The sequence below is a fragment of the Chaetodon auriga genome, chromosome 15 (genome assembly GCF_051107435.1).
Source record: "Chaetodon auriga isolate fChaAug3 chromosome 15, fChaAug3.hap1, whole genome shotgun sequence".
In the NCBI taxonomy this organism is placed as follows: Eukaryota; Metazoa; Chordata; class Actinopteri; order Chaetodontiformes; family Chaetodontidae; genus Chaetodon; species Chaetodon auriga.
In genome coordinates, this window is record NC_135088.1 from 303,354 (window position 1) to 330,733 (window position 27,380).

Sequence of the window (27,380 nt, forward strand, 5' to 3'; positions counted from 1 at the left end):
CATTAGATATCCGCCCGATCCAAGACTTATATTTACCTAATGTTGAATAAATTTGTTTCTGACACATGGAAATAAGAGTAATAATGCAAAATCTGACACACTTCACTTTTCAGGCACTACTTAATCCAAATTTGAAGATCCTCATTCACGTTGAAATCAGATTGCTGCAGAACGACCACTGTAACCTGGTAACTGAAGTGTAATCACACTGTATGCACTCTATCAACGGCCCTCAGTGTTTGGCACAAAAAGATAGTGTTGTAACATTTTATAGGACAGTCTGTTCATATTGTGGCACTGAAGGATCACAGTGTTTGGCATGAAGGGGTGACATGGCAGCTCAGATTCAGACTGAATGAATCTCACATACCTGTCAGACTGACAGACATCACCTCTGGAGCAGAGGTTCACATGTTCGAACCTGCAGCAGAAAACAAGTCAAAGTGTTTGTGCTCCAACTGCCACAGAGTCGACCTTGTTTTTCTACCAACAACAACTCTTAGGGCTGCTGCCTGGACCTGTCTGCCTCTGTGGGGGAATGTTTTACAGAAATGCTGTGATGAAGATTGTAGTTATTGTGTTTGGCTCTGCAGTTTTAAAGTCGACACATTTTTGTATTCTTATGTCAAGATCCAACACTTTTCATGTAAGCTCGAACTCACCAAGTTAAACCAATAATATCATGACATCCACCAACCAATCAGTGCAACTTTCAGCCGCACAGAGCTAAGCATGGTACATCGGTGTGTCGTTGCAGGTTCATCGTCGTTATGGGTTGGCTGGCTAGAATTTATTCACTTTGAGGAAAGTGGTATCTGTCACAGCTCCAGATTCTGCACACGGCATTTTACACTGTTTCTGCAGCGACATGGATACAACTACAAATATTTTGCCAACTTATTTCATTTGTTTGCAGAGTTCATGTCAGACAGTTCATCCTCAGTGCAGCTGTCAGCAGCAGTATTTCCACACTGACATGAACTACTTCCTCAAAACACAAACTGTTGCAAAGGAGCAAAAGCATCTGCCTTTGTGTCTGTAAAACAGCTCATCTATTTCTGTACTATAACACTGTGTACGGTATGGAAGTCATTATAATGAGGTGACCAGAATAATATGTGAAAATACTTAACAAGGCAGAGGTGAAGTGCACAAAGACACAATTATTATCCATCATTAGTCATCAATTAAGAATGACGACTAATCAAAAGAAACTAAATCATATCGGCCACCATATATTTCATGTCATGTGAGAAGAATCCTCATCTGGAAGCAGGAGGAATCACAGTTAACACAAGGAATAAACTTAATCTGTGAGACAATTTAAACTTCACTCAGTCTGGCTTTGCATTTCTTAGCTCAGTTTTAGATTTAGAAATTTATCAGGTAGGAATAACTGATAATAATAATTAATAAATAGTCTGAATAAGACTAAATAAGGCAACAAGAAAAAGATGCTAATATATTTAAGTGTATATATATATATATATATATATATATATATATATACACACACACACACACATATATAACGTGAGCTTTACTCACACAGTGAAACACTTTTGTTTTTCATTCTTCGTTCTTATTTATGCATACAGGATATTTCTTTCAGCGCTTCAGGCCTGAGCGGTTCCTTTGGTACTGCAATTTCATAGATACAGAGAAATATTTTTGAAACTAAAAACAGTGGAGAATTGACAAAATAAATACACAAAAACAACAAGCATTTAAGAAAGTAGCTTCAAGAATGTGTCAGGAAGAATATTTTTAAAACTGAAAAGGTCCAGACTGGTTAGTGCTGCAGTCAGTCAGTATAAAAAAAAATCAAATAGTTCATTTGATGAAAAGGAATCAATTGAAAATAATGTCTTCCTTTTCTTTTCTTTTCTTTTTTTTTTCTTTCTTTCTTTATTTCAAAGTAAAAGCCCTGTTTAATATGAGTACAAAATGACAACAAGCAACGGTGACATCAATGCAGAGCAGGCAATGAAGCCACACTCAGACAGACATGACATCATCTGACTGTCCACACTGTTCACAGAAAAAAAGCAGCACAACACATTATACATGTTTGGCATTTAAATTCATCCAAAAAACCAACATGTCAAGAGTCTGATGTCAACACCTTCAGTTTGCTCTTAAATCACAGAACAACATGGATGCAGTGTCTTACATCTCGCACAGCTTTGTGAAGCTCTGAAGGTCGGGTTACTTGTGGATGTGAGAGAACTGGATGCTTTGGTGTTTGGGGTTACAGCTCTTCAAGACATTTGTACAGCTTATTTTGGGGCATATTTATGCCTTCATCAGATAGCTTACAGTGGAGAGATGACAGGAAATTAAGTGAGACAGAAATGGAGGATGATGTGCAACAAAGGAGACTGTCAGTTGACCAGTTTTCTCTGGCCTTGCTCACATTAGTTTTGACCTGATGATGACACTACCAATAAGTGTCTGAAAACAATTTCACAGCAATCCATCCAATCGAGGTTGAGATATTTCAGTCTGGACCAAAGTAGTGGACTGACCAGCGATGCTGTCTTGAGCCATGCTGCTAGTATGCTGCTAACATGCTGCTAGCATGGCTAAAAGTGATTTGAGTGATTGGAGTCGCCCTCACAGATATCGCCCTGACTTTGTTGGTGAAGGGAAAAGATGGGAAGTGCAGCTTATTAAACGTCAGCACCAGATTCAGCATTTTAAAAATCATATAAACACAGTATGTTTGTTTGTATCGTATATGGCACAATTTACTGATCCTCTTATATACAATCACACCAGTAATCTCATTGGAAGTGTTCAGTGGTGGAAAGTAAGTAAGTGCATTTACTCAAGCACTGCACTTCAGCACAATTTTGAGATATTTGTACTTTATTTCACTATTTGGAACCACTTTATACTTCCACTCTACTACATTTCAGAGGAAAATGTTTAACTTGTGACTTCACTGCATTTGTTTGACGGGTTTGGATATAGTTACCTTACGGATTCAGATTAATACCAATTAGAACCAACAAGTGATGTATTATGATTATTGTGATGTTTATATTTGGCTCAGCAACATTTGAAGTACTTAAATAAGCTCCACATTTACCATCTGCAACATTAAAGTAATTATAATCCAATTATATCATTTTTATTATTTCAAAATTTAGCACAATGAGCACTTTTACTTTTGGTAATTTAAGTATATTTTAATACTTGTGAATTTTTCCAGTACACAAGTAAACTTTTGAATACAGTATTTGTACACTGTGGTATTTTTAAAATTGTACTTCTTCCACCTCTAGAACATGTACTGAGTGTTGCATGTAAAAAAATACAAAATCAAAAGTATCTCAGCCTCGTTATGCAGGCTGTCTGGTCCTTTGAGTGACAGGCAGGAGAAACACTCCACACACATTGAGTAACTCATATCTTTGGCAGCATAGCAGCTTCCACCATCTTAGAAACTCTTTCTCTTCAGTTTTCTCCTTGTTCAGCCTCTCTTCATCCCTCTGTCCCTGTATCCTCCTGTGGTGTTTCTTCAGGTCTTGATGCCCTTCAGTTCTTGTTCTTTGGGTGAAACGTTCTCCGGTGTTTTCTGCCCGTTCACCAGCTCGTACCCTCCTTTGCTCTCTGGCTCTGGTTCCTGATGTTTGGCCCTCCTGCGCAGGACCACAACCGTCAGCAGGAAGCAGAGCAGCCCCCCACACACAAAGACTGCCTGCAGACCCAGAAACCTGCACGCACAAACACACAGAGGTGGTCTTTATTGTTTTGGTGTTTTGGAGCAGGTGCAGGCTAAAGCTTGAGGAACCATTTTTCACAGATGTACCACAAAATCTCCAATGCAAAGGTTAAACAGCTGCTGCTAGATAGGACTCCTAATAGGAAAATTAATGATAATTGGAGAGTTGTTTTATGTTTATCTCACATGATGAAGTTTTCTAGTGTCGACTGTGAAAATGCCAGGGACAATGACGGAGTCTGATATGTTAGATTGCGTAAATATATTACAATGTCATCTATAAACTAAACCAAAAACAGAAAAAGGGACTTCTTCAAAACAGATTTATCCTTCCTGATCCATAAATGTACAAACTGTTGGTCTGTTCAAGTTAACAGGGAGGCAAAGATACTGCATGAGGTGAATTTGAGTCAAAAAGTGCAGTCCTTCAGGAAGTCATAACTAACTCAAACTGAACACACACAGACGTGAAATATGTTGATATCATCCAATGTGATGATGAATGTTTACTTCCTGAGGATATCATTACCTGACCATCTAGAATAAACACCGATAAACACATACCTTGTAACTGTAGAACTTAACTGAGAATCATCAAGTTCTTCAGTAGCAAAGTAATTCAGTGATAGTTGTACACACCAACTGTGCTAGTAGCTAAAAAACGTTCTAAAATGGAAACAAATATAGACCAATAGGGGTAAAAAATTGGCCACATACATATGCACATATGTGACCAGTGCTGGTAATATTAAATTCAGCCCACCTCCGCTAGAGGAATAAATCCAGCCTGAATGTTTGTATGTCCACCTGTAAACACTGTAATACAGTGTACAATGTTGAATGTGAATCCATCTCAGAATGACTCACCGATGTCTGAAGCGGTTCAGGTTGTAGTAGAGACAAGAAGTCTGCTTGTTGCACTTCTTGCCCCACAGGATGCAGGTGGTGTCGATGACGCTGCCGTACAAAACCGGGCCGGGCATGAACGCTACAAACGTACGCACACACACACACACACACACACACACACACACACACACACACAGATTTATCGTGGATGAAAGGATGAAGGATATTTCTTCTAAGCAGTTGAAACAATACATCTTTACTCACCAAGCACTCTGAATAGCATGTACTGCACTCCTACTGCAAAAGACTTGTCCTCTGTGGGCACCGTCCTGCAGCAGAGACACAAACATCACATTCATGATAAGGATGGGTTTCGTGTTTATTGTCTGTGGGTGCATGTGCACTCAGCCTTGTGGGTTTGGTTTGCTGACATGCTGAAACAGAGCTGAGCAACAGGAGGAATGTTGACTATTGATGACAGCAGTGACAGCTGCCATGATGACATACAGTAAAAGGATTTTGGATGTTGCATTGTATTATTTCAAGTCCCTGCTTCTGTTGTTGTTTTGCTTGTTCTGGCTCAGAGGTTTTCTGGAGTTGTGGGAGAGCTGAAAGGAGGTGAGGCAAAGGTACTGTGCATGGTAAAAGGGACAGGTGCATGCAGGCGTTTTTAAGACAACAAGAAGTTAGTTATTAGTAGTTTGGCTGCTTATCAACACAGTCAGCAGTTGGAGCTGCAGCATGCAGAAAATTGCACCACTTCTCAGAGTCACAACACAATTAAATCTGAACACACAGACACAGATGATGCACATACTTTTCATATTGAGTGAGATTGTTTTATATGAGAAAATATGATTTATATGAGTTTGGTGGATTTTTAATAAACTCATTGTCAATGGATATGAACAAGCTCAAATTAAACCTTAAAGCTCATAGCCATCGATTCATTTAAAAAAAAAAAAGTGGCAAAAGGAGAAGTGATGGTTTGGTGGCATAAATGATCTGGCAGGTGGCAGCTTTATACAGCAGAGACATGAAATGCAGAACAGGTGAGACAACAGCTGAGGATCAGGTGACTGGCAGGAGGACTGGCATTTCAAATTAAACCTCAGGCTAACCCTCAAACAGCAAAACAAAAGACTCCCCTCTGATTCCCCTAAAAAGTCAGACTACCTTCCCTCAAAGCAAAAGGAAAATTACAAAAACTCTCCTTTTTCTGACCCTCCTCTTCCCCTAATTTCCACATAATGCCAAATGGAGCTGGAGCTCTTTCACCACCATCTGGAATTTATTTTAGTGTTTTGCAGCTGTGAGCAAGCCCTCCATTGTACTTTGTGTGTCAACAGCACATTCAAAAACCCCATTTCCTCTGTGGAGCTGGTTTACAGCTCAACTCTGAGGAGGAAGAGGAGATGATGTAGGAACCACTGTGACCGGCAGGGGTCAAAATTCATCGATTTACAAATACTCACTTTAGACTCACTGTAAGTAGTTCTACTACTTTGGCCCTGCTAAAGCACTACAACTAATGAGGTGATTACGAGGGCCCTCTTCGCCCTGGACTAATAGACTAAATGTCGAAATTACCTCACCTCATCTGTGCTTTGCATGCTGCATTCACGCAGGAAAAGCAAAGTCTGTGTTTTACTGGAATTTACTGACGTTTTTCTGGATATGAAGTCAAGGCTGTGCATAACATCAACATTTCCGATGTGCAGCATATGCTATTCAGCAGCCACATTAATAAATATTTTATCCTCTTTCTGCTTGTGTTATAAGCATGAATACTCACTTGCAGCTCATTTAGATGAAGTAACAGATGCTTCATGTCTGCACTTGATCTTTCGTCGCTCTTAACCTTCTCTGTCCTCACTCGCTGTAAACATCAGTACAGCCGATCTCTTAACTGCTGTTCTGTGTTGTCTTAAGCTTCAGTCCATTGAGCTCTCGGGGCCACAGCATAATGTTGATAAATGGTAGGACACATCCTCACATATGCTGCTCACTGATTATGAAAACTGAGCTGCTTGTGTTTTGGCTCCATGGAAACGCTCCATTTTTCATGCGTCCCCCACTAAAGTCCCCCTCTCACTGTGTGATTACAGCGATCATGTAATATCACAGTGTGTGAGATGGACCAATAAAGTCTTGGTCTCAGTCAGTATCTATGATATCACCAGCAGATGGAGGGCTACAGGTTCCTTGGACTTGGCCTTGTGCAGTTTATAGGTGTGTGCCTTTCATATCACATCAAGTCATATCAAATCAACTGGATTTGCCAGAGGTGGGCGCACACACTTTGAGATATCTCTGTGGAATCAGGAGGACTGAATACACAAGAAGGTGCTTATGTGGAGTAAATCACTCAACAACTGAGGAGGCTGATGCTCATCAGATCTTCCAGAGTAATTTGCAATTTAATGCTAACTTTAAGCTATTGTTGAAATTCAAAGAAAAAATGACTTGAAAATATCTTGTCACAGCCAAAATGCAAAGCTCATTTTTCAGGAAATGAAAGAACCCTGAAATATTTTTAGATTATTAAAAAATGGAATGGCTGTTAAAGTTCACTAACTTTGCCTCAGAAACCGGGGAAGAAGGATTATTTCATCAGTATTTACTCTGATTTCTTTAGGACTGTGAAGTAAATCTTTGTCAGTAATTTATGATTTCTGTTGTAGACAATGAAGGTCTGAAGATTTGATTGTGAAAGTTGTTTAAAGGTTATAATATCTGAATTAAAATGTCTAAAAATGATATACAGTATATGTTTTATTGACTTACACATTACTTACACATTTACAAAAATCTGTAATTTTATTCAAGGTAAACCACAATTCGAATGAAATTAATAACACAAATTTAGTAGAATGTGAAGGTCCTTGATCACTTGAGGTGCACATGAAAGTGTTACCTGCTGTTTTTATACTGTGTGTCATTTCCTGCTGTCAGGACTTTGACTCTCTCTCTCTTTCATACCTGAGTATCATCATGTAGGAGGGGGTCTGTGAGAAGGAGGCGATGAAGCCTGTGACACCGATCAGGACCATGAAGGGGAGGAGGAGGTGGGAGCATCCGCTGCCACATGTCCCAGGAGAGGCGAAGCCGAGACCGGAGACACAGCGACACTCAGTGTAGTTCTACACAAACAGATACACCGTCAGGATACAGGTGGAGAGGCTGCAGCGGCCATTACAGAAACACAGTGAACAAACAACAGTAAATAATGATCAGAAACTGTTTTGATAATTGATTCATTGTTTCATTAATCCTCATTTTTCAAGCAGTTTTTGAGGATCTGATGCTTTAGTCAGATATGATGTTGGCCGGACAAAACCAGCAATCTGAATAAACTGTGTGAGGTTCAGAGAAATTCTGATGGGTGGTTTTAATTTGTTTCTAACAATGATTGATTGTTTCATGGAGAGAACAGTCAGCAGATCAATCGAAAATGAAAATTATTATTGGAGCAGAGAGGACAGGAGCAAAGAAACAGAAAGAACTGAAGCGTCCGCTGAGTTTGGAGAACGTGTGCGTTGCTACCTTACAGCTAACATCTTCACAGTTGGTGTCACTGTCAGCAGTTCAGAGGAACACAGGATGAATGTTGAGTTTGAAGACACTGTTTAAAGCTGTAGTGAAACTAAAAAAGTGTTGCGTTTTTGCCCATTTTCTATCTTAAAATCAATATTCCTTCCCATCCTGGGAAAAACTGCAGATGTTTTTAAAGCAATGAACCCATTAACAGAAATTCTGTGTAAACTGCATCTCATGTCACCGTTTGTGGGGGAGGAATGTGTAATTAGTCACTTCTTGGATCTCGGATTTATCTGCTTCCTTTATCCCTCCTTTTTTACTCAAACTTCAGTCTGGGATTTTTTATGTTTACTTGGAACTGATATGGAGGCACAGAGTGTCATTTACGGGGAATATGTTGGAAGAGAGAGTGAAAGTAAACTCAGTAAGATGACATCCAGCTGAGTAAGCCTCAGTCGCTCCTTGTGAAAAACGTCTCTTCTGGCTGGACAACATACTGGTCTCTTTCCAGATGGATCACAAATTGTTCCTCCAGTAAATTTCTGTCATCATCAACACTGAATGCTGTTACAAAACAGACAACAAGAGCACCTTCATTTTACCAAAGAGTGTTTACATTAATCAAACAAATTCCTCTGGAACTGCTGCAAACATCTGGACATTATGTCACTCCCTTCAAATCTGGCCAGTGTCCAAAGTTTTAAATCCAGTTTGTACTTTCTTTTCATGTTTAAAAATGTAGAATTACTGCCAACGTGAAAATACAAATCAAATGCCATTGACATATAATTTAAAGGACTTTCAGTTTTTTGCCCCTAATAGTAAAAGTCTGGTTCTCTCTCAACACTAGAGATATTTTCACTTCTATGTGTAGGATTTCACTGGTTTGTATTCTGCCTATTCTTGCTTCCCAGAGGGTGAATTCTTATGCTTTAATGGACCCCTAATCTTTCCACTAGTGGCAGCATCAGAACAAATTTTCTACATGTGCAAAAGACATACCAAAACCTGCAGACTGTCATGAAAGCACATTCATGCCTCTCGCTGAACTGAATTTTACAGTGACAGTAAAATCTAAGTTTCTAAGCAGTTAAGTGTTTGAAGAAGCTGTTCCGTGAAGCTTCCAGCAGCCATCAATCCCTCGACAAACTGAGGGTCACACAGAGCTTTGTTCGGCCTCTGCATTGGATTCACGGTGCATATTAATGCTGTCTCTTGTCACTTGAGAGCACTTCCACGGAAATAGGTGTTGAGTGAATAAAAGGGAATGCAAACAAAAGGAAAAACAGGGTGAGAATGTGGGAGAGACAGTCAGATGAAGAGAGAGAACAGATCATAGTTTACATCTATAAAAGGACGTTTCTTGCCACCGATGCCAAGTGCTTGTTCGTATGGTCCTGACCTGCTCTACATGGGGAGAGTCCTGACATGACTTCTGTTGTGATTTGCGCGATATTAATAAAATTGAATTGAATATCTGAGAGAGCCAAAGCAGAAGAGAGGATGGACATAGTTTTTGCTGCCTGCAGCTCTGCATAAACAAAGCAGTATTCACCAAAAGACAAGATGTGACGTCATCCACTTTAACAAGGAGCATGAGCACTCAGAGGGTAAATGGGAGTTGGCAGCACACAAATACAGAGCTGACCGGGTCTCTGATACTGCACACCACAAGAATTTCAATTCAAGGCATTAGTTTGAAAGTGAATCTGAATTTACTGATTTCTGTATTAGCCAGAATGTGTGATAACAGGATGCTTCAGAGGTGAAAATGTGCATGACGATGTTCAAGTAAAATGACAAAACATTCTTACTATGGCTTTGTTGTTGGTATCTGTCTCCATGCCAATGCATCCGGCATGGCAGGGGGACCTGAACTCCACACCATCGGACCCACAGACTGGGTTAAATTCCTCCCGAGGACACTGACAGCTAGTGCTGCATGACAACGCGTCAGAGCTGAAAACACACACATTGAAAAACAGCTTTAAGGGCATGTGATTACAAAACCTTTCAAAGCAGGAAATGACCTCTGGCTGCTGTAAAATGTGATAGTGACACAAATGCTGTTGATGTTTATGAACAAGACTCCACGTGTGTTGAAAATCACAAAGCTTATGGTTTTATCAACATGGTGAATTGGCCACCTTATTTTGGTAAAACCAGATGTTTTGTTTGGTTTTTGCTCAGTTTCACTCAAACGGCGGTTTCGTTGGCCATCAAAGGAGGTGAAGAACTACATGTTTATTTCAGACGTGTGCCCTGTTTATGGGGAAAACAGTTCCTTGTTAGTGGCAAAATTGGTTCCCTGTTGGTGGTGACATTAGTTTCCCAGCCCTCTGTAGAACTCACGGTGTAGCTACCTGTGAGGAAAGACCCCGGCAACTCTCTGGGTGGGGCAGCCAATGAGTAACAGCGGTGTGGCGGAGAACACACAGAGTAGGATGGCTGTGGTGCACAACTTGCTGGCACCACTGACCGAAAGATTCAACCTCCGCATTAGAACTCCACCCAGGACGGTGCCCAGCACTGCCAGAGGGATACAAACTCCTCCTGAAAGAAGGAAACCAAGAAGACAAAAATGTCAATTTAATTTGGTCCAAACTTTCCTGTGTTAAGTTTGTACCGCTCTACCTGCTTTAACACATATGAATTCATGCACATGAAACCCACAGTCTGCGTGCACTCTTACCTATCATCATGGTAGAAAAGGAGACAGTCTGGCTGAACTGTCTCTCAATGAACTTGGCCATAAATGTGGCAAGGCCGGCCAGCAGCGCTGCCAGATTGACCTGGGCCAGAACCACCAGCAGGTAGATGGGACTCCGCAGCGTTCGCAGGGCGATATGTGGAAAACCTGAGGAACAGTGGTGGACAATGAGGCAGATGAGGTGTGATGGATGGAAACAATGACCCTTAAAGGGATATTTGGGTCTTCATTTTGCAACAGATGATGAAATGAAATTGAGCTCATTTTTTTAAGCCCATTATTTGCAGAAATCTTACAAGACGTGTTAAAGCCAAAGCTGTCTGTTGATGTTCACTGTCGATGCCCTATAGTTGCCTCGGCTGCAGCCTCCTCAGACAGGAAACAGAAGAGGAAAAGAAGACTTACTTTTGAGGAACTGAAGGAGTGAAAGTTCCTGGAACGGGTCTGCCAGCTGCTGTTTACAGTCCGGTGTGGACTCGACATCGTCTGTGCCGCCCTGGACAAATATGGAAGCAGAACATCACATGCTGGACTTGTTTCTTCACTGGAGGTTTCAAAAAGACTCAGTCTGCAGTCGCTGCTACTTTGAGGGAATCTGCTGGGGCCCTGAACACTGGAAAGGTTTACATTCACAGCTCTGTAAGACACTTTAGGTAAACGTGTCGTACAAAAGCCTCGTGATCTGGGTTGTGAACTGTTGTAACAGCAGATACTGCAACTCTTTTCTGGAAAAGCATGTTACTCATGGAATTAGGATTTATTTAGTCTAAACCACTGAAGTCAGTTTTATTGGAATTTTAAAGTTGAGATAAAAACGATCACAAGTAGATAATGTGAACTGTTCATCAGATGGTCAGAGGTCTCAACATGGTGGTCCGCATAGCAAAAATTCAAAATATTTAGCCTCTGATCAGTCGTCAACATATTTAGACAAACCCAAGAGCCAAGCCTGGAGGTAAAGCTCCTCATTTATCACTTCATCTGCATTCCAACTGTGACGGGTGGCTGTGTCTGAGAATAGTTTTCTCAGCAGCACATTTGGGCTCGTCCTTGTGGTCAATGTGCAACAGATCCAGCTTCGGCACGGCTGCCAATAAACAATTCAAAATCTTACGTAATCTTGGTGAAGGTGAAACTAATTTCATGTACTTTACAAACAGCTGGGTAGCTTCATCCAAAATAACACATCATCATTTATTAGTTGATTTATTATTATTGTTTTATTATTAATCAGCAAAGTAACTAGTAACCAATGTCACATGCCATGGATGTCATGAAGTAAAAAGTACAATATTTATGTCCAGTGCAGTAGAAGTAGCATAAAATGGAAATGGTAAAGTAATATAAAGAAATAGTCAATATTGTACTTAAGTACATTGCTTAAGTAAATGTATTTTGTTGCCTTCCACCACTGCTGAAGTCTCCAGGACCCAAAACAACACTAGTATTAAAAACTGTGCAGATGTTCTTTATAAACTGTGTGAAACAATCTGCTTTGGTCCGTCTGCAGACACAGAAGGAGCATGCTGGGTATTGTCAGTGCTGTCTTAAAACACATAATAAGCTGGTTAATCTTATTCAACGCCAGTGATACTGCACTAAGCCGATCGACTCTGCTGTGGAATCTGCTTCGGTTTGTGGAGGAGTGTTGGCTCCATTACAAAAAACTTCAACTGCAATCGTTACTTCAAAGGAATGAGGCGATCAGTGCCAGCAGGTTGCTCAACAGCGTTCTATCTGATATGAGCTGAAATACGACATACACACACAGCAGCCAAAGCAATGAGCAGAGTCCACTGTTTCATTAAACTGGTGAGTGAAGCCAAACCTCAGAGATACTTTCAGTTTTGAAATGATGTCATGAGAGGGTTTTACTTAACATTTTCAGTACTGTCACACAATCTAAGTAAATCAGTCAATTTGATAATTTACTCAAGTTAACACTTTTTAGCCATGGTTTAGGTCATTAAATAGAAAACAGGAAAACAAAATTCAACCCTCTGGAGCAAAAACAGATAGAGGGAAGAAACATTTGTAGAATTCGGAGCTCATCTCCTTATCTGACAGGAAGACTGGTACCAAAATCTGATAGTGTTGAGTGTGTTACCTGACAATTTGTGTGACATGTACCAGCTGTAAGATCGGGCGTTTAGATTCAGAAACACAAAACCATTAACCTGTTGAGAATACAATGACAAATACCATTTTTAAATGCGTTATCTCAAGATCATAACTTATTTACATCAGTCTGTAGAGATTTGGTGGAAATTCAGCTGTGAAACTGTGCTGTCTCTGGAGCTCATAGAACCATAGTTACACATGGAACTTTTGTTTGTGCTCTCTTAGTTTTGTGTAGTGCTGCTCAGATGATAACAAACAAGTCTTTTGCCTGACATCTGCAGAGAACTCAACCCTGGTAAACCGAGGCAACGCAGCGCTCAAACTGCACTGGTTTTGTCCTTTGAATTGATGATAAAACACACAAAGACAAACCAGCAGTTAAAGTGTTAAGTGTTGGTGTGTCCGTGCAGTAAAGTCTCTGACATGCTAAAACTTTAACATGTGAAGGGAAAACCTTAGATCAAATATCTGCTGTTTAAAACTGAAAGTGCTCAAGTTTGGCTTCACTCTGCTGTTTCAACGCTCAGATGGACATTTGTTGAGCAATCATTAGATAAATAACTTCATCCTTTTGAACCTTCCTTATCTTTGTTTTGGGATGGAGCCTGGAGCTGAAGCAGATTCCTGTTAGAGCTTGTTGAGGTGATGGGGATTCAGTTCATGAGCGCTTTTTATATTTTTCATCTTTTCAATCTGAAATAATCTTTACCAACTTTATTATGCTGGCCTCGTCTTGTTTCTACACAGTTCAATGACATTTGGACAATTGATTTTTTTAGTCTGAGGTACTGTGATGTATAATGCCCTTCATTAAACCTGTGACCTTTCAAATGGACTTGATGAACTTGTTATTAAGCACTTATTTATTAGCCTAACCAGCAGAAATGATCATCCCACCAAAGTCATGTTTGTGTCCACCTGAATGTTGAATCTGAATGAATTTTAAGTCCAATATTCACTCTGTCTTTGGTCTCCACCAGCTCCCGAGGGAAATATCTGGCTCTTCTCTTCAGCTGCTATATGCTTCGCTATACTGTTTGCTGCTGAGCATGTGCTGTCTGCTGGGCTCTTCAGAGCTGAAAACAGCCGAAACTGAACCAGACAGAATGTGCCACAAAACCAAAATTAGCAGACAAAAGAGGCTTAAAAGCTCAACAGGGTTGGAGACAGTTTTGTGTGGGTTTGTCTCTATGAGCAACACCTCTCAGACACAAGCTATCATCTTAATCATTGCTAATATAAAAATATTGATTTTAGTCACTTCAAGTTGTTAAGATTTCATTTATTTCTGTTTGTCTCTTGTGCTGCAATAACATGAACTTCGCCTTTTGGGGATCATCATATGTTTTCCATAATTTTCTGACACTGTGCATTTTGATGCAGAATAAATTTGAACGCTAACACTTTCTGTCATAAAAACAAAGAGAATTGTACTTGTCTGCTCATGCTGGCTGCTTCTATCTTTAAATTTTCCATCCCTAAAATATTGACTCTGTTTATGTCTGCAACAAAAGATATTTTGAAATCAGTCTTGCCAATCCTCTCAGGATCATTTCCTCCTGTTCATTTCCAGAAAACCCTCCTTTCGTCTTGTGTATGTGTTCGATGAACTGTATGATGGCCATTAAATCAACTGCATGTTGCAGTTTGACCCCAGTTGATCATTATCACATCAGTAGGTATGATTAACTTGGTAAGCAATAAACAAAAGAGATGAGAGTTCACTGCTTCCAATGAGAGATTCCTCTGCTGTGAGTGAAGCGATAAGATCTGTTGTCAGATAATGTGACTATGCCAAAAAACTCACCTCTTTGGGCATGTTTCTGGGGAAGAAGAGGTAAGGCAGTGCAGTGAGGAAGAGGAGGCAGGACGCCACCAGGAAGCCGAGCCACCAGGCTCCCACCCAGCGCAGGTCCTTTTGGTCCAAGTTGATCTCGTCTGGAAAAAGGAGAGAGTGCAAGTCACTAAATAAACTGATTTGTACATCACTTATGCCAAGGATCACAATCAGTTAACGAATGGGAACAGAACAAAGAGGAATGAAAAGGCAATGTAAAATATTAAATCTAATGAAATGTAATATTTTTAGGTTATAATAGTCCACTCTTCACTCCAAATCAAATATCATTAAAGCTGCAGGCTGCAGTGAACAGGCCATCCCATCCACACGACCTCGAGGGGAATGACAGCCCTGGTCTCATCGCTGGAGACCGGCTGACCCGGCATGGAATCTTCATAGCTATTGGACACTGTGTGAAGGAGTTAAATATCACTTCCGGTGTCTTCTGTGTGGCACTAGAGACCACACATGTTATGACGTTGCCTTTTACGGCTTTTTCTCTGAAGGCAATGCTCTAAAAGTGGTGAGAGTCAACCAAACAGTAAAGATGTGGCCCAACAGATAAACAATGAGCAGATACTCACCAAAGCTGCCTAAAGCTGAGGGAAGCTTTTGTTCTCAAGGACAGTCTGTCACTGGCATGCTACCAAAATTTGTTCTGCCAGAATCTTCAGATCAGAAGATTTTCTTCCAGTAATTATTCCCCAACGACACAGACAACTGTCTTACTGTCCCTGTTAGTACTTAATGATTTTGTTTTTTTTCCATTTCAAATGCAAACTCTGCTGAAGATCATGTGACGTGATGGAAAGTTCCAGGACAGCTGCCAGATGAACCTTATGCTGAGATCTGTTAATTATCACATGTGACAAAGGAAAGCAGCAAATTCTCACAGTTCAGAGGCTGGAAATGGGTTTGACTTGAAAGATGTCTTTAACAATAAATCCTTTGTCAAAATAGTCTCTTTTGTCAGTTGACTAGACATTCAAGTGGTTGTATCATCTGTTTGAAACATGTAACTGTTACAGTTTTTAAAGGTGGACAACAAAGAATAACTCTAAAAGGGTCAACAGAATATTTTAAAGAAATAAATGAACTGTGTCTGCTTCAGTATGAAGATAGATTTTTCTTCTCTGAACATATTTTGGTTCTTGCCAAATTGGACATCTGGAACATGACATCAGCCAATAAAACAACATGCTAACAGCTCATTTGTCTCAAAACATCAACAACGATAAATGACAGGCTCAGCAGGAAAATACTGGTTTACATCCAGAACAAAGACCAGCTGAGTCACACAATGATCTCTCACGTACGCTCATCCACAATTTTGCTTTTATACTTGTGGGACCCGTACTAGTAAATGCATTACAAGAACATAATGCTAACTTTTTAAAATTCTTCGCTAAAAAGTGGAAAAACCTGAAATTAAAGGTGTAACCTGAGCACTAAAACCAAATCTTAACCTCCATTTAAAAAAGTGAGCAGGCAATATCCTCACTATGAAAAATATCCTCACTATGAAAAATATCCTCACTATGAAAAATGCCCTCACTGTTTGCATCATGCATATACAAATACGTCCTTCTACATATGTCCTTCTACATTTGGAATTTCCCCTCGCGGGACTAATAAAGGAATATTGAATGCATATTATGCATCTACACACAAACTCTTGTCTGTGCACACGACATTATGTTAAGACACACACACTCATGCTGACTTACACAATCACCTCTGCCCTCCATTCACACACCCTAGATGGCATAAGGAAATAAGATTTTGTTTGAACAAGCCTCAAAAGAAAGTCAAGCTCCATTAATCTTTGAGGCAACCAGAGCGTTTTAGTTTCAGTGAACATCAACAAACTCTCACATTGCAGAGGTCTGGAATAAATCCAGAAAGATGAGCCGAGGGGGCAGAAATAGACGATGGATGCTAAAAATCATCTTCTTTCCACAAAAATAAAACTCCTGTTTAAATCTGTTGGATAAGTTTCAGGATTTAACCAGATAGGCTACCAACCAACAAAAATTATCTCCAGTCATTTTATTTAAACACATCATCACTGGGTGAGTCTGACTCAGAGCGAGTGAATGGAACAGGCTGTGCCTTAGACTGTGGATGTTTTTACTGGGTTTGTGTAGCGAGTCCTGGTCACATCAGACCAAGTCAGTGGATGTTCAAGAACAGCCCAGAGTTAAAACAACACAAAGGGCTGCACTGGTGCATGAGTGTTGCTTCAGGTAACAGTGAGACAAGGAAAGACAATCCAGGAAGTTCAGTCTGTGTAACTGCTTCATGAATTTGAGACACCGGCCTTTGTTGCAGCAACAGTTGAGTTTGGTTCAACATTGTCACCAGATAAGCCTTTTTTTTCTTTCCAGATCTGCATCATTGGACTTATGTATTCAAATATTCATTTGAAAGGAAAGAAAATGTTATTTGTAGTTTCAATAGCTGCATATTGTCTTTTTGTGTCTAATCCATTGTTTCAAAGTGGCACCTTGTTGCAGACCTGTCACTCACCCCGAGGGTTGAGTGCTGCTGCTGCATGTCAGTTTCCCACATGAATAAAAGGAGGTCAGGCAGGGTGTGAAGTAACTGTTTGATTTAAGGAATCCTGTTAAACAAACACAGCAGCCTCTGAACCAAAGTGACTCAGTGCTGAGCTTTAAAATCAAACCTCACTGTAGACTGAAGGAATGAGGTCGGTGTCCTGCCATCATACAGCTCTCTGCTGTTTAATGCTTCTGCTATTTACCCGAATGTTTGCTGCCTTTAACAGAGACTTCAGTTTGCAGTGCAGGTCACACACTTCACTGATAAACCACTGAACTGCAGTGTAACATTAGACTTCATGATCTAAGAAAGTCTTTGCATCACGTCGACCCTTTGTCCATATTCCCACGCTTCCTTTCTCTTACTCGTCCACATGAAATCTCTCTCTCTGTCTTTCTGTCCTGTGATAAAACATTTTCTGAATTGGTGGTTTTTATAAAGCCTGCTCTTCCTCAGCACCCTTAAATCTGTGGCTATGAGTAAAACACTTTGTTAAAGGTAAAATGTGCATGTCCTTGCATTTACACCTAAGTGATGTCTCGTGTTTTTCATCTGATTATTAAGAGAGTGACATAAACGGACTATTTTTCTGACTTTTTTTGTCTTAAAATTTTCTTCTGAATGGTTTCACTTTCACTATCCACGACTACGTTACCACTTGCAGGCAATTTGTTGATCCCAAGCCTCGTACCCCCCTTGGATATTTGTTCTTGTGCTGACACAGGGTGTGACTTACTGTAGATAGATAGATAGATACTTTATTCATCCCCAAGGGAAATTCACGGTATTGTGGGATTTTGAAGTCATGGTAGGAAAATCACATGTGTTCTGGTGTTGTTTACACTGGTTCACTGTCAAAGTTTACTGGGACACTTGAAGACAAGTGATCCATCATTCAAGTTATGACTCACATGTGCTTTTACCATCAAATCAGAATGTCTGCTGTGAAAACAGCTGAGATGAGATCACTTCAGTATATAATATTGTGACAGTCTGGTGACATCCTACAGGTTGATACTCTCTGTGAAACACCTGTTGAACAGGACTGCAGCCACAATCAAAGCAGCGACAGACAGCAGGTCCAATCATTCAGGGAGACGTTCAATCATTTCTAACTGTTTTTTGTTATATCCTTGTGCTGCTGTTCGCTTGCAGCCTCAAGGTTTTGTGTTTCCAACAGGTTCAGTCATTCAGTCATGTTAGCAGGGCTGGAGCACTACAGTCCAGAATCTTGACACTCTTGGCCCTCACACATCTGTTTTCAGGGAGTTCTGACTTGGACCAGCCTTGTCTTGGTCTCATTTGTGTTTTAACTTGGACTTGCCTCGATCACCTGGATATTGTGACTTGGACTTGTTTTGTGTTCATGGTGTTTTGACTTGTGTCTGTCTCTGTGGAGCCAGATGTGCGCTGGACGGCTCAGGCCTCCACGTTGTCCATTAATCCATGATAATGGACACCTTGTTGGACATTATCCCTTTTGTATATCACAGTTAACTATAAAGAACGAACAGTAAGACATCAGAATGGAGAACATTAACTGGACATTGTCTTGTTTTTCTTGGTTCAGTCCATTTAGAACTTGTTTTGACGTGTTAAGACTCTGAGTCCAAATAAATCAGCTGTCAAATATTCAACACCATATGTGCAAAAAGGTTAAGAGAGTGGAAACCTTTCGTAGCTTCTGAAGGTCGCTTTAAGTAAGACAGCATGAATCTTAACTCCTTGAAGCTTTAACTCCACGTCAGTTATTTGTCTTCTTTAGTAGCAGCTCTGTGCTCTGTTTTCATAGTTGGTACTGAGGAAATGAACAACATTTATCTGATTTTCACTGCCTTTATGTCACCCTTAAACAAACTGAAATCCCACAAATATGAGTGACTGCCACATACAGGAAATCCTCCCCTTCCTTTTAAAGTAAGTGTTAAAAATAAGCTTGACTCGAATTGTAGAGCATTTCAGTCCAGCTGTGTCTCCTCACCTTTGGATAACTTGTCAAAGTCAACATAAAAGCGCAGCATGAGGGAGCCGGTGATGAAGCCAAAGGCTGGGCCAATGGAGGTCACAGCGAGGAGGATGCCTGGAAAACATGACCAAGACAAACCTCATGAACACTAACAAAACAGACTGCTGTTGTCAGACTAAACCTCAGGTATTTCATTTCTCTTCTATCTGCTTGAACCTCCTTAAATCTGACATGAAACAGTTCTTTGACAAATTATTAATTATTCTGTAAGGTTCTACCTGAAACGCACCAGTCATGCTTGAAAGGTATGTCTAGATTAAAACATGCTGCTTAATTGTTGTCTGCTCCCCAAACATCTTCTGTAACAACTCGTTCAATAATAGTGAGCTTTTCAAGAAAATCTTTATAACAGCATAAAAATACAGTTCCAGTAAATGAACAGTTACCTCTCAGGTTCAGCCTAAAACTGGTTCCAGGAAACCAATAAAAACAGGTTTGTTATGTAAGCAAAAACCCTGCAGATGCCACAGGCTGGTGTTTCCATGCAGAACACATGTCGCTTTCTTTTTAATGATGCACAGCTAAACATATGTCATACTTGTGTATTATATGTGGACCTGCATGCATGCATGGAAGATATTACATCACCTGATGAAAAGGTGTCATTAAAAGGAAGCTTCGATCTTCATTCATATCGACCTCTAACTTGTAATTATGACTGGGAAGGAGATAGGTAGGTAACAGAGAGGGGAAGTGTGAGGAGCATTAAGTACAAACAGGACCTACTTTCAACTTATTGCACTTTAACATTTTAGTATGTTTTTAATAAAAGCAGGAAGTGAGTCGGGTAGCATTAGCTCTCTGACTCGAGAGCTTCAAGTTTTAACTACTGAACACAATAACACATCCACAGGATCAACCGTGTGGATCAGTGCAAACAGGACAACACGACTATATTATCTGTTTCCGTCAGTGCAGTTGTGAAACTAGAGGCCTATGAGTTGTGCTGGTTGAGTTGGGTTTAATGGGTTTAGTTTTTGGATTTAGTGGTTGAACGTTACAACAGCTTGACCAGCTTTCTGTATGATCATGTATGCTGAAATCACTTGGGACTCTTTTTTCCTGTTCATGAGACAAAGAGAATGGCAGCTGATTTCAGTGTAACTTCAGCTGTCTGAGGATGAACTTAGTAAGACGCACTTCCTCAGAGCACTCACTTAAGTAGAGATTATGAAGGCGTCTTGCAGAGACGGACCTCTGTATTAGGTGTCTTGAGCAATCGGATTTTAGTCTGTCTTGAAAGCTTCAAGGTTTACATTTGGCTTTTTTGGGATTGGATTGCTGCTTATTAGATCCATCCAAGAGTCATGCAGTGACAAATGCCTGGTTCACATGTATACTGGTACACGGACGAATGAGTGTTTGGGCTTTAATAACAGAGTACTTTTTCCACAGAAGTTGTTACAGTTGATTCTGGCAAGTTGCAACTGCATATTCTCTTAACTTTTATCTAGTTTTGGACTAGAATCCCCGTCCTGGTGGAAACCATTTATTCCCTTCGCTAATCAGGACTGGACTGTTTGGATGAAACAAGGTTTATTGATTCCTAAGCGCCTTACCGAGGTAGAGTGGTGAGTTCTTCTTGCTGGCATAGTCGTCAATGTAGGAGATGCCGAAGGGTTGGATGGGGACGGCTCCGATACCCAGCAGCAGCTGACCCAGCAGCAACAGAGGGTACACCACCTGCTGGGCGGGGCTCTCTTTCTGGCTGCAGCTCTGATTGGAGGATGAGGTGGTGAAGGTTCTCTCTGATAGGCAGAGGCCAGTGCTGTTATCACTTGATGCTGTTGGGAGTAAGAGGGGAAGATAAGTTTCAGGTCAAATTTCATTAAAATTAACATTTACATGAATATGTGCAGCTGAAGCTGACAGGAATTCAATCATTAGATCTTGTGTTTCATCTCACAGCTGATGTGGTCGGTGTACGTGTACTGTCCACTCAGGAAGTGGGGCATTGCCATCAGCAGCGACGCTAGGCAGGCCAGCAGAGCTCCGCCTCCAATAAACCGCGGCCGATGGACTCGACTCCCCAAGAAACTCACAAAGATGATGAGGACTGTGTTTCCCACCTGGACACACAAACAAAAGTTTTATTTTGACAGTACAATACAGAACAGAATCAAAGAACAGAGAGACCAGAAGCAGACGACAACATACTGACCTCATTGAAAGATGCCAGGAGCCCCGACTTCTGGCTAGAGAAGCCATAGCGTCTCTCGATGGTGGAGATGGAGCTCTTCATGTAGCCCGACACCAACAGCTGTGCCAGCTGCAGTAAACTGTGGCAAAATACAAAGAACTGCAGGAAGAAGAAGAAGTAGAAGAAGTCAGGTCAGAAAGTTGGGTACAGAGAAAGAAAAGGGAGATGAATAACATGCTGCTTTGGTTTTGCTATCCGCACATGGGATCCTTTCCCACTCTATCTTTACTTTAAAAAAGTAGTTTAATTAAGATCAAATCTGTAACTCTTGACAGTAAATGAATTTGAAACACAACACAGACATTCAAAGGTGGGAACTGGAAAAGAGAAGACATCAGAGTTATGTGACAGCACCCATAGAGAGGAAATGTTTGCATGCTGAAACCTCACAGAACAATAGCAGGATGGATTTCAGGAAGTGAAGTTTCTCCTCAGACAACACAGAAACCTGCTCAGCTGAAAGCCACAAAAGTCCCAAAGGCTACAGTGCTTTCAAATAATACCAAGAAAAAGCCCCTAACTCTTATTTTAGGGTGCATTCACCCCAGATGCGGTTTATTTGGGCACATGTGAACACAGCAATCGCTTTCAGATGTAGGTCAAAACAGGCAGGCCAAGATGGCACAGAGAGGGAGGTCTCGCTACACTCGAGATTGACTGGTTTGTTTACAGCCTCAGCACAGTTGACCCAACTATCCAAAACAACTGGGTCGCTTTTTGCCTGATGGGACGCTTTTTCACAATTGCTGTTCAAGTGTGTGATGGTTTGCAACCATCTTCTCCCGTCTTGAACTCCTCTAATAAGATGCATCAGGGCATTGTTTCATCGTCACAGTCTACATGATCTATGGAACAGGATATTTTGTTCATTCACTATTCACTGCTGGTGTTGCATAAAGAAGAAGAAAAAAGGAAGAGGAGGTAGCTTTTTGAGCTGAATTTTCCCAGTAATATTTCTGGCCAATGAGAGAACAGCATACATGGCATTTGCTTTGGATCACTCTTGACTGTCAGCGTGTGAACACAAATGAACCTGTTTTTCTTTGTGGAGCATGTGGATCATAGCTAATCAAACACTGAACGTGAAGCAGAGACAAACCTTGATGTTGTTGAAGGGGCTTCGGCGCCGGGCAGGAGGTCGTGACCCTGCAGGGTCAGAGATCACGTTGAGGTCATTGGCCCCCATTGTTAGTGAATGAATCAACACCTGTAAAATACAAACACAGCCAGAAAATCAATGTCAATATCCAGACTCTCATCATGTGACTGCTCAGTTCCTGCTGTTGTAACACAGTAACTTTTATGGCATAAGGATCTAATGCTGAACATAAATGCAGCCCTCAAACACGCACTGTGCTCCAGAGTTTCTGTTTAACTGATGGCGTCCTGTGAAAACAAGACGGCAGTTCAGTCCAGAATCACAGCATTAAGAACATGTGCATGCGCTGTATGTTTACACAGGCAGACTGAGAGTGAAAGCTGTTGGCTGTCGTGGCCTGAGGTCTGGACCAAAGCCAGAAGGAAAGTCACTGCAGGATCAAAAACAAGATGTAGAGGGAGAGACAAGAGGTTTTATGAGGTTTAACACACAGATACACAACCACTAAAATGGACACACAGGCAACGAATGGACGCAGGACTGGTTTGGACTGAGCTCATCAGGGTTCTCTGTTGACAGTGTTTTTCTTATGAGGTAATTATTTCTCCAGTTTCAGTTTGTGGAATGAATAGACAGCTTGTGACAATTTGACTCACTATGAGTTTAAGCATTGCATTCTTTTATTTTCTCAGCAGAATAATAACAGGACAAACACTTGCTAACACAAACTATTTATTTTCAATTTCTATTCTTAAATAACAGAATTACATATTTAAGTAAATACTGGTTATTTCTTCATATCCTACAGTGACAGTTATTGTTTTTGTAACAGAAATAAGAAGGACACAGAAAAATAAATAAAACAATTAACCAGAAAGAGAAAGAGAGAAAGAAAGAGGTGGGAATCAGCTTCAGAGCAGCAGGAAGGAAATCATTTCTTTTCAGCGGAGGAATGTCAACAGAACCAAAGCCAGCCGCTGATTGTGTGCGGTTGTTTTATCTCATCTAAGCCCGAACAAAACAAGTCAACCCCCGACTCACTGAGCGGCAGAGGATCAGAGCTGAACACTAAAATCCTCAAAAGCTCACACGCACCTCACCTCATAACATGATGAGCACCCCACAGGAAACACCAAGAGCGATCAAATTAAACAAGTCAGCATTCTGAATTCATCCTCCCAAAAAACTTCACAGACAAAATGAACCAGACAACCATTATTACACCACTGTGACTAACTATACGCGGGCTTTTAAAAGCGTGACGATCGGCTGGTCTTATCTGTTTTATTACTGTTGTTCTTATCTTGTTGAGTATTTTTTTCCTTTTTATTTTGTATTATTTTAGGTGCCTGCTTTTACTTGGCTCATCCCTGAAATGTTTTAGTCCATTTTCAATTTTTTGGTTTTGAAAAAAGCTGCTTAAAGTTGATTAGAATTATCATTACTGTTGTTGTTAAAAGTGTTCCTCCTTGAAGAATAGTGTGTCATATGTAGCAGTTTAATTAGCAGTCAGTGAAGAAAGGAGGAAGTCCCATTCAAGCACAGCCTTTCCCTTTCCCTGAATGGCATTTGTTGTTGCAGCAGCTCTATAACGCTAATGTTGGTCCAGAAAATCTGTATGAGATGGATGAAGATTAAATTAGGTACAGATGTTCATGGTCCCCAGATGACGAACCCTCCTGACTTTGGTGATTACCTCATTTCCAGTGGCGCCACCAGCAGGTTAATATTTTTTTTATCTGATTTTTTTCAGTCATAACATGAAGGAGAAAATAAAATGTTTTACAGACTGTGCTGACTAATCATTCACAGTATGTTCTTTGTGGAGAACAACGCTAAAGTCATTTAAATTATTACCATGGTCTTAAGAGGAGGGACCATCTGATCCACAGGTCAGTGAAAAACAAACAAACAAACAAACAAACAAACAAACAAACAAACAAACAAAAACAGTGAGCTGAGTCAATTATCTTTAATTTTGGATTTTGGTTGCTAATAGGCCTGGGCAATATATCAATTTTTTTGATTAATTCGAATTTTTTGCTGTGGACAATTTAAAAAATAAAAAAATGAGTTTTTTCTCCTCTTGCTACGACGCGCCTTTTGCCCCCCAGGAGCTTCCATAGCCATGTAACAGTATAAGTTCGGTTGCGCCATCGCGTTGTCTCGTGTTTGATTCTTCGCGAGGAGTGAGATGTGAAATAGAAAGTGAGCGCTGCAGCGAGCGAAGAAATTGTCGATAAAACAGGGAACGTCAGCTCGCCAGTGTGGCAGTTTTTTGGATTTTGTAAGTCGGACCGTAGTCAGACCAATGTGGTCTGTAAAGTATGCAAGACCGTCGCCCCCACCAAGACCGGTTAATACCACAAACTGTTTAACCACCTTAGCCGCGCTCACCCTTCGGAGCGCAGCCGTATTCGCTAACGTCCAATAACATCTTCTACCGCAGCACCACCGCACAAGCAGCAGCCCGCCATGCAGAGGTGCTCTGCCTCAGTGCCTTGTGACAAATCATCTAAAAGGCACAAAGACATAACAGAGGCAGTGGTGTCATATAGATAAAGACGTGCTCCGCTGAGCACTGTGGAGAAGACAGCTTATAAAAATCTCTTACACGTGCTTGACTCTGTCGTTTGTACTTACTGTCTTCTTTAAAAAGTAGGAAAAAAATCTGAAAAAATCGTAAATCGAGTTTTTTGTGAAAAAATCGGAGATTTTATTTTTAGGCCATATCGCCCAGCCCTAGTTGCTAATATATTTTCAGTCATATTAATTAGTTAGATAGAGATTTATAGAGCAGCATCTAGTGGCCATTAGAGGAACTGCAGCCTGGTTTGAGGTCAGTCACTGTGAATCTGGCTGTTCTCTCTCTGTGAGCTTTACTATACTGCTGGAAATCTGTACGTATTTTAGGCTTCATCCTGCAACTTGTGTAAGTCGCTCTGTTGGTTGGACAGTCCACAAACATTTCCATTTGACTATGAGCTCAGTTTGGTGACAGTGGTTTACGAAGCAGAGCCAAATTTAGCTCCATGTGGTCACAGTTCATTACAACTTACTGACATGTTGCTCTTTAAGGTTTTATTGTTTTGTTTTCCTTCAAAAAACAGCCTTCATTTAGTTTTTATTAGAATTACTGTGTTGAAATCCAAATGCTGATATGTTGTCAAATTGCAGACTTAATGCTGACTGTTGACTTTTTTAAATTAGCATATATTACTCTGAAATGAGGTGAGGTAGAAGTATATAAAGTACCATAAAATAGAAATGTGCAAGTGAAGGACAAATGTGTCAAAACTGTAATTTGAGTACTTCAGTGAATGTGCTTGGTTACTTTCCACTGTTGACAATCTGTCCATGTAATAGTGCCTGCAAACATCATCACAGCAGCAGCATTCATTCATGGGCATCAGAACTGTCAGGATGCAACCCAGCAGTCAGAACATCAGCTTATTTCGCTCTACCACCTGTTCTGAAACTATGCAATATTCAATTTCATTTGGAAAACTGAAGAACCGGCGAGTCTCCTGCTTTCACAAGCTGGCTCTAACAAAGCACATGAGTCCTTTAGTTAGAAAAGGCTGAAAGTTTCCAGAGAGAAGAGACACATGATTCATTCAGACTCACTGTGAAAGCAGCAGGTCGCCTCAGTTTCTCGAAGTTTTCCCTGTTTCGTTTTAACAAACCATCCACTTCTTTCAGCAGCTGACGGTGTTCTAGTTCTACTGCCCCCCGGCCGACAGAAGAGGGAGGAACTGGAATTTGAACCCTGGGTGTGAAGGCAGGACTTGGAGGAGGAGGAGGAGGAGGAGGAGGAGGAGGGGGGCGAACCACAGCAAAGCTTTGAAAGCCTCATGTATCATTTTACGGCTTGAGAAAGAACAGGTTTTTACTCACAAAAAACAACATGAATCTTTCAAGAAGGTTGAATAATCTTGGAGCATTAACTTTTATCTCACTCTTTTGCTTTTTCATTTCTGTGTTTAAGTTAATTTCCATAGGGCAAAGTATTGTCCTAAGAGTGGTTCAGGGGTTTTTGGGCCCCTCTCTCAGACAAAGATATCTGTTTTTGTTAGCTTTTTTTTTTTGTTATGTATATTGCCAATTGGCACCAGTGTAAGTATGCTGAATTAGCTCTTAGCACTTCCTGTTTGCAGTGAACCCATGGACGTACAGACAAGCAGCACTAGATTATTTCAGTGCTGAAGAAAACTTGAACAACTTGAGTCTCAGGAAAGTTCTGAAGCATCTTTTTTCTATGATGTTTAAGTTTATTTGACGTTTGTTTGTGATGGACACCAGAGATAATGATAACTAGTGGAAATAACTTGTAGCTGTTGTCAGCAATATATTCTAAGAATAACATTTAAAACGACCTGAATAGCACAATAATGTTTGTCTGTAAAGAGAAGAAGTGATAAAGTCTGATGGCAAAAGATTTGTGGAATACAAAATGTCAGCTTTGTGTGTGTGGACGAAACTCTGCTGTCAGATTTCCTCCAGTAAAACCTAAGTATAAAGAAAGTCCATGTGGTCTGAAATAAACAATGCACAAAGTGTCCCCTCTGACCTGATGTCTGCGGTAATTCTCTGCAGTGAAGTGCATAAAGGCAAAATACCCAAAATAATGATCATAATAACGAAAGTAATCACAGTCAAAGTCAAAGTCGGCTTTATTGTCAGTTCTTTACATGTACCTTCCC

The 27,380-nt window shown here is 40.6% G+C and overlaps 1 protein-coding gene across 1 annotated transcript; it reads right to left on the reverse strand.

Annotated features, from left to right (window-relative positions):
* Positions 1–1,914: 1,914 nt before the first annotated feature.
* slco2b1 (solute carrier organic anion transporter family, member 2B1) lies at positions 1,915–26,409 on the reverse strand. Its single transcript, XM_076751216.1, has 15 exons — positions 26,305–26,409; positions 22,678–22,785; positions 21,540–21,677; positions 21,285–21,447; positions 20,938–21,162; positions 19,334–19,432; positions 14,758–14,888; positions 11,235–11,325; positions 10,812–10,976; positions 10,483–10,672; positions 9,934–10,078; positions 7,562–7,722; positions 4,844–4,908; positions 4,598–4,718; positions 1,915–3,722 (listed from the first exon to the last, which is right to left on the reverse strand). Exons 2-15 carry the CDS (start codon positions 22,762–22,764, stop codon positions 3,527–3,529), a joined length of 1,977 nt encoding a protein of 658 aa, XP_076607331.1. The 5' UTR covers positions 22,765–22,785; positions 26,305–26,409; the 3' UTR covers positions 1,915–3,526.
* Positions 26,410–27,380: the final 971 nt, after the last annotated feature.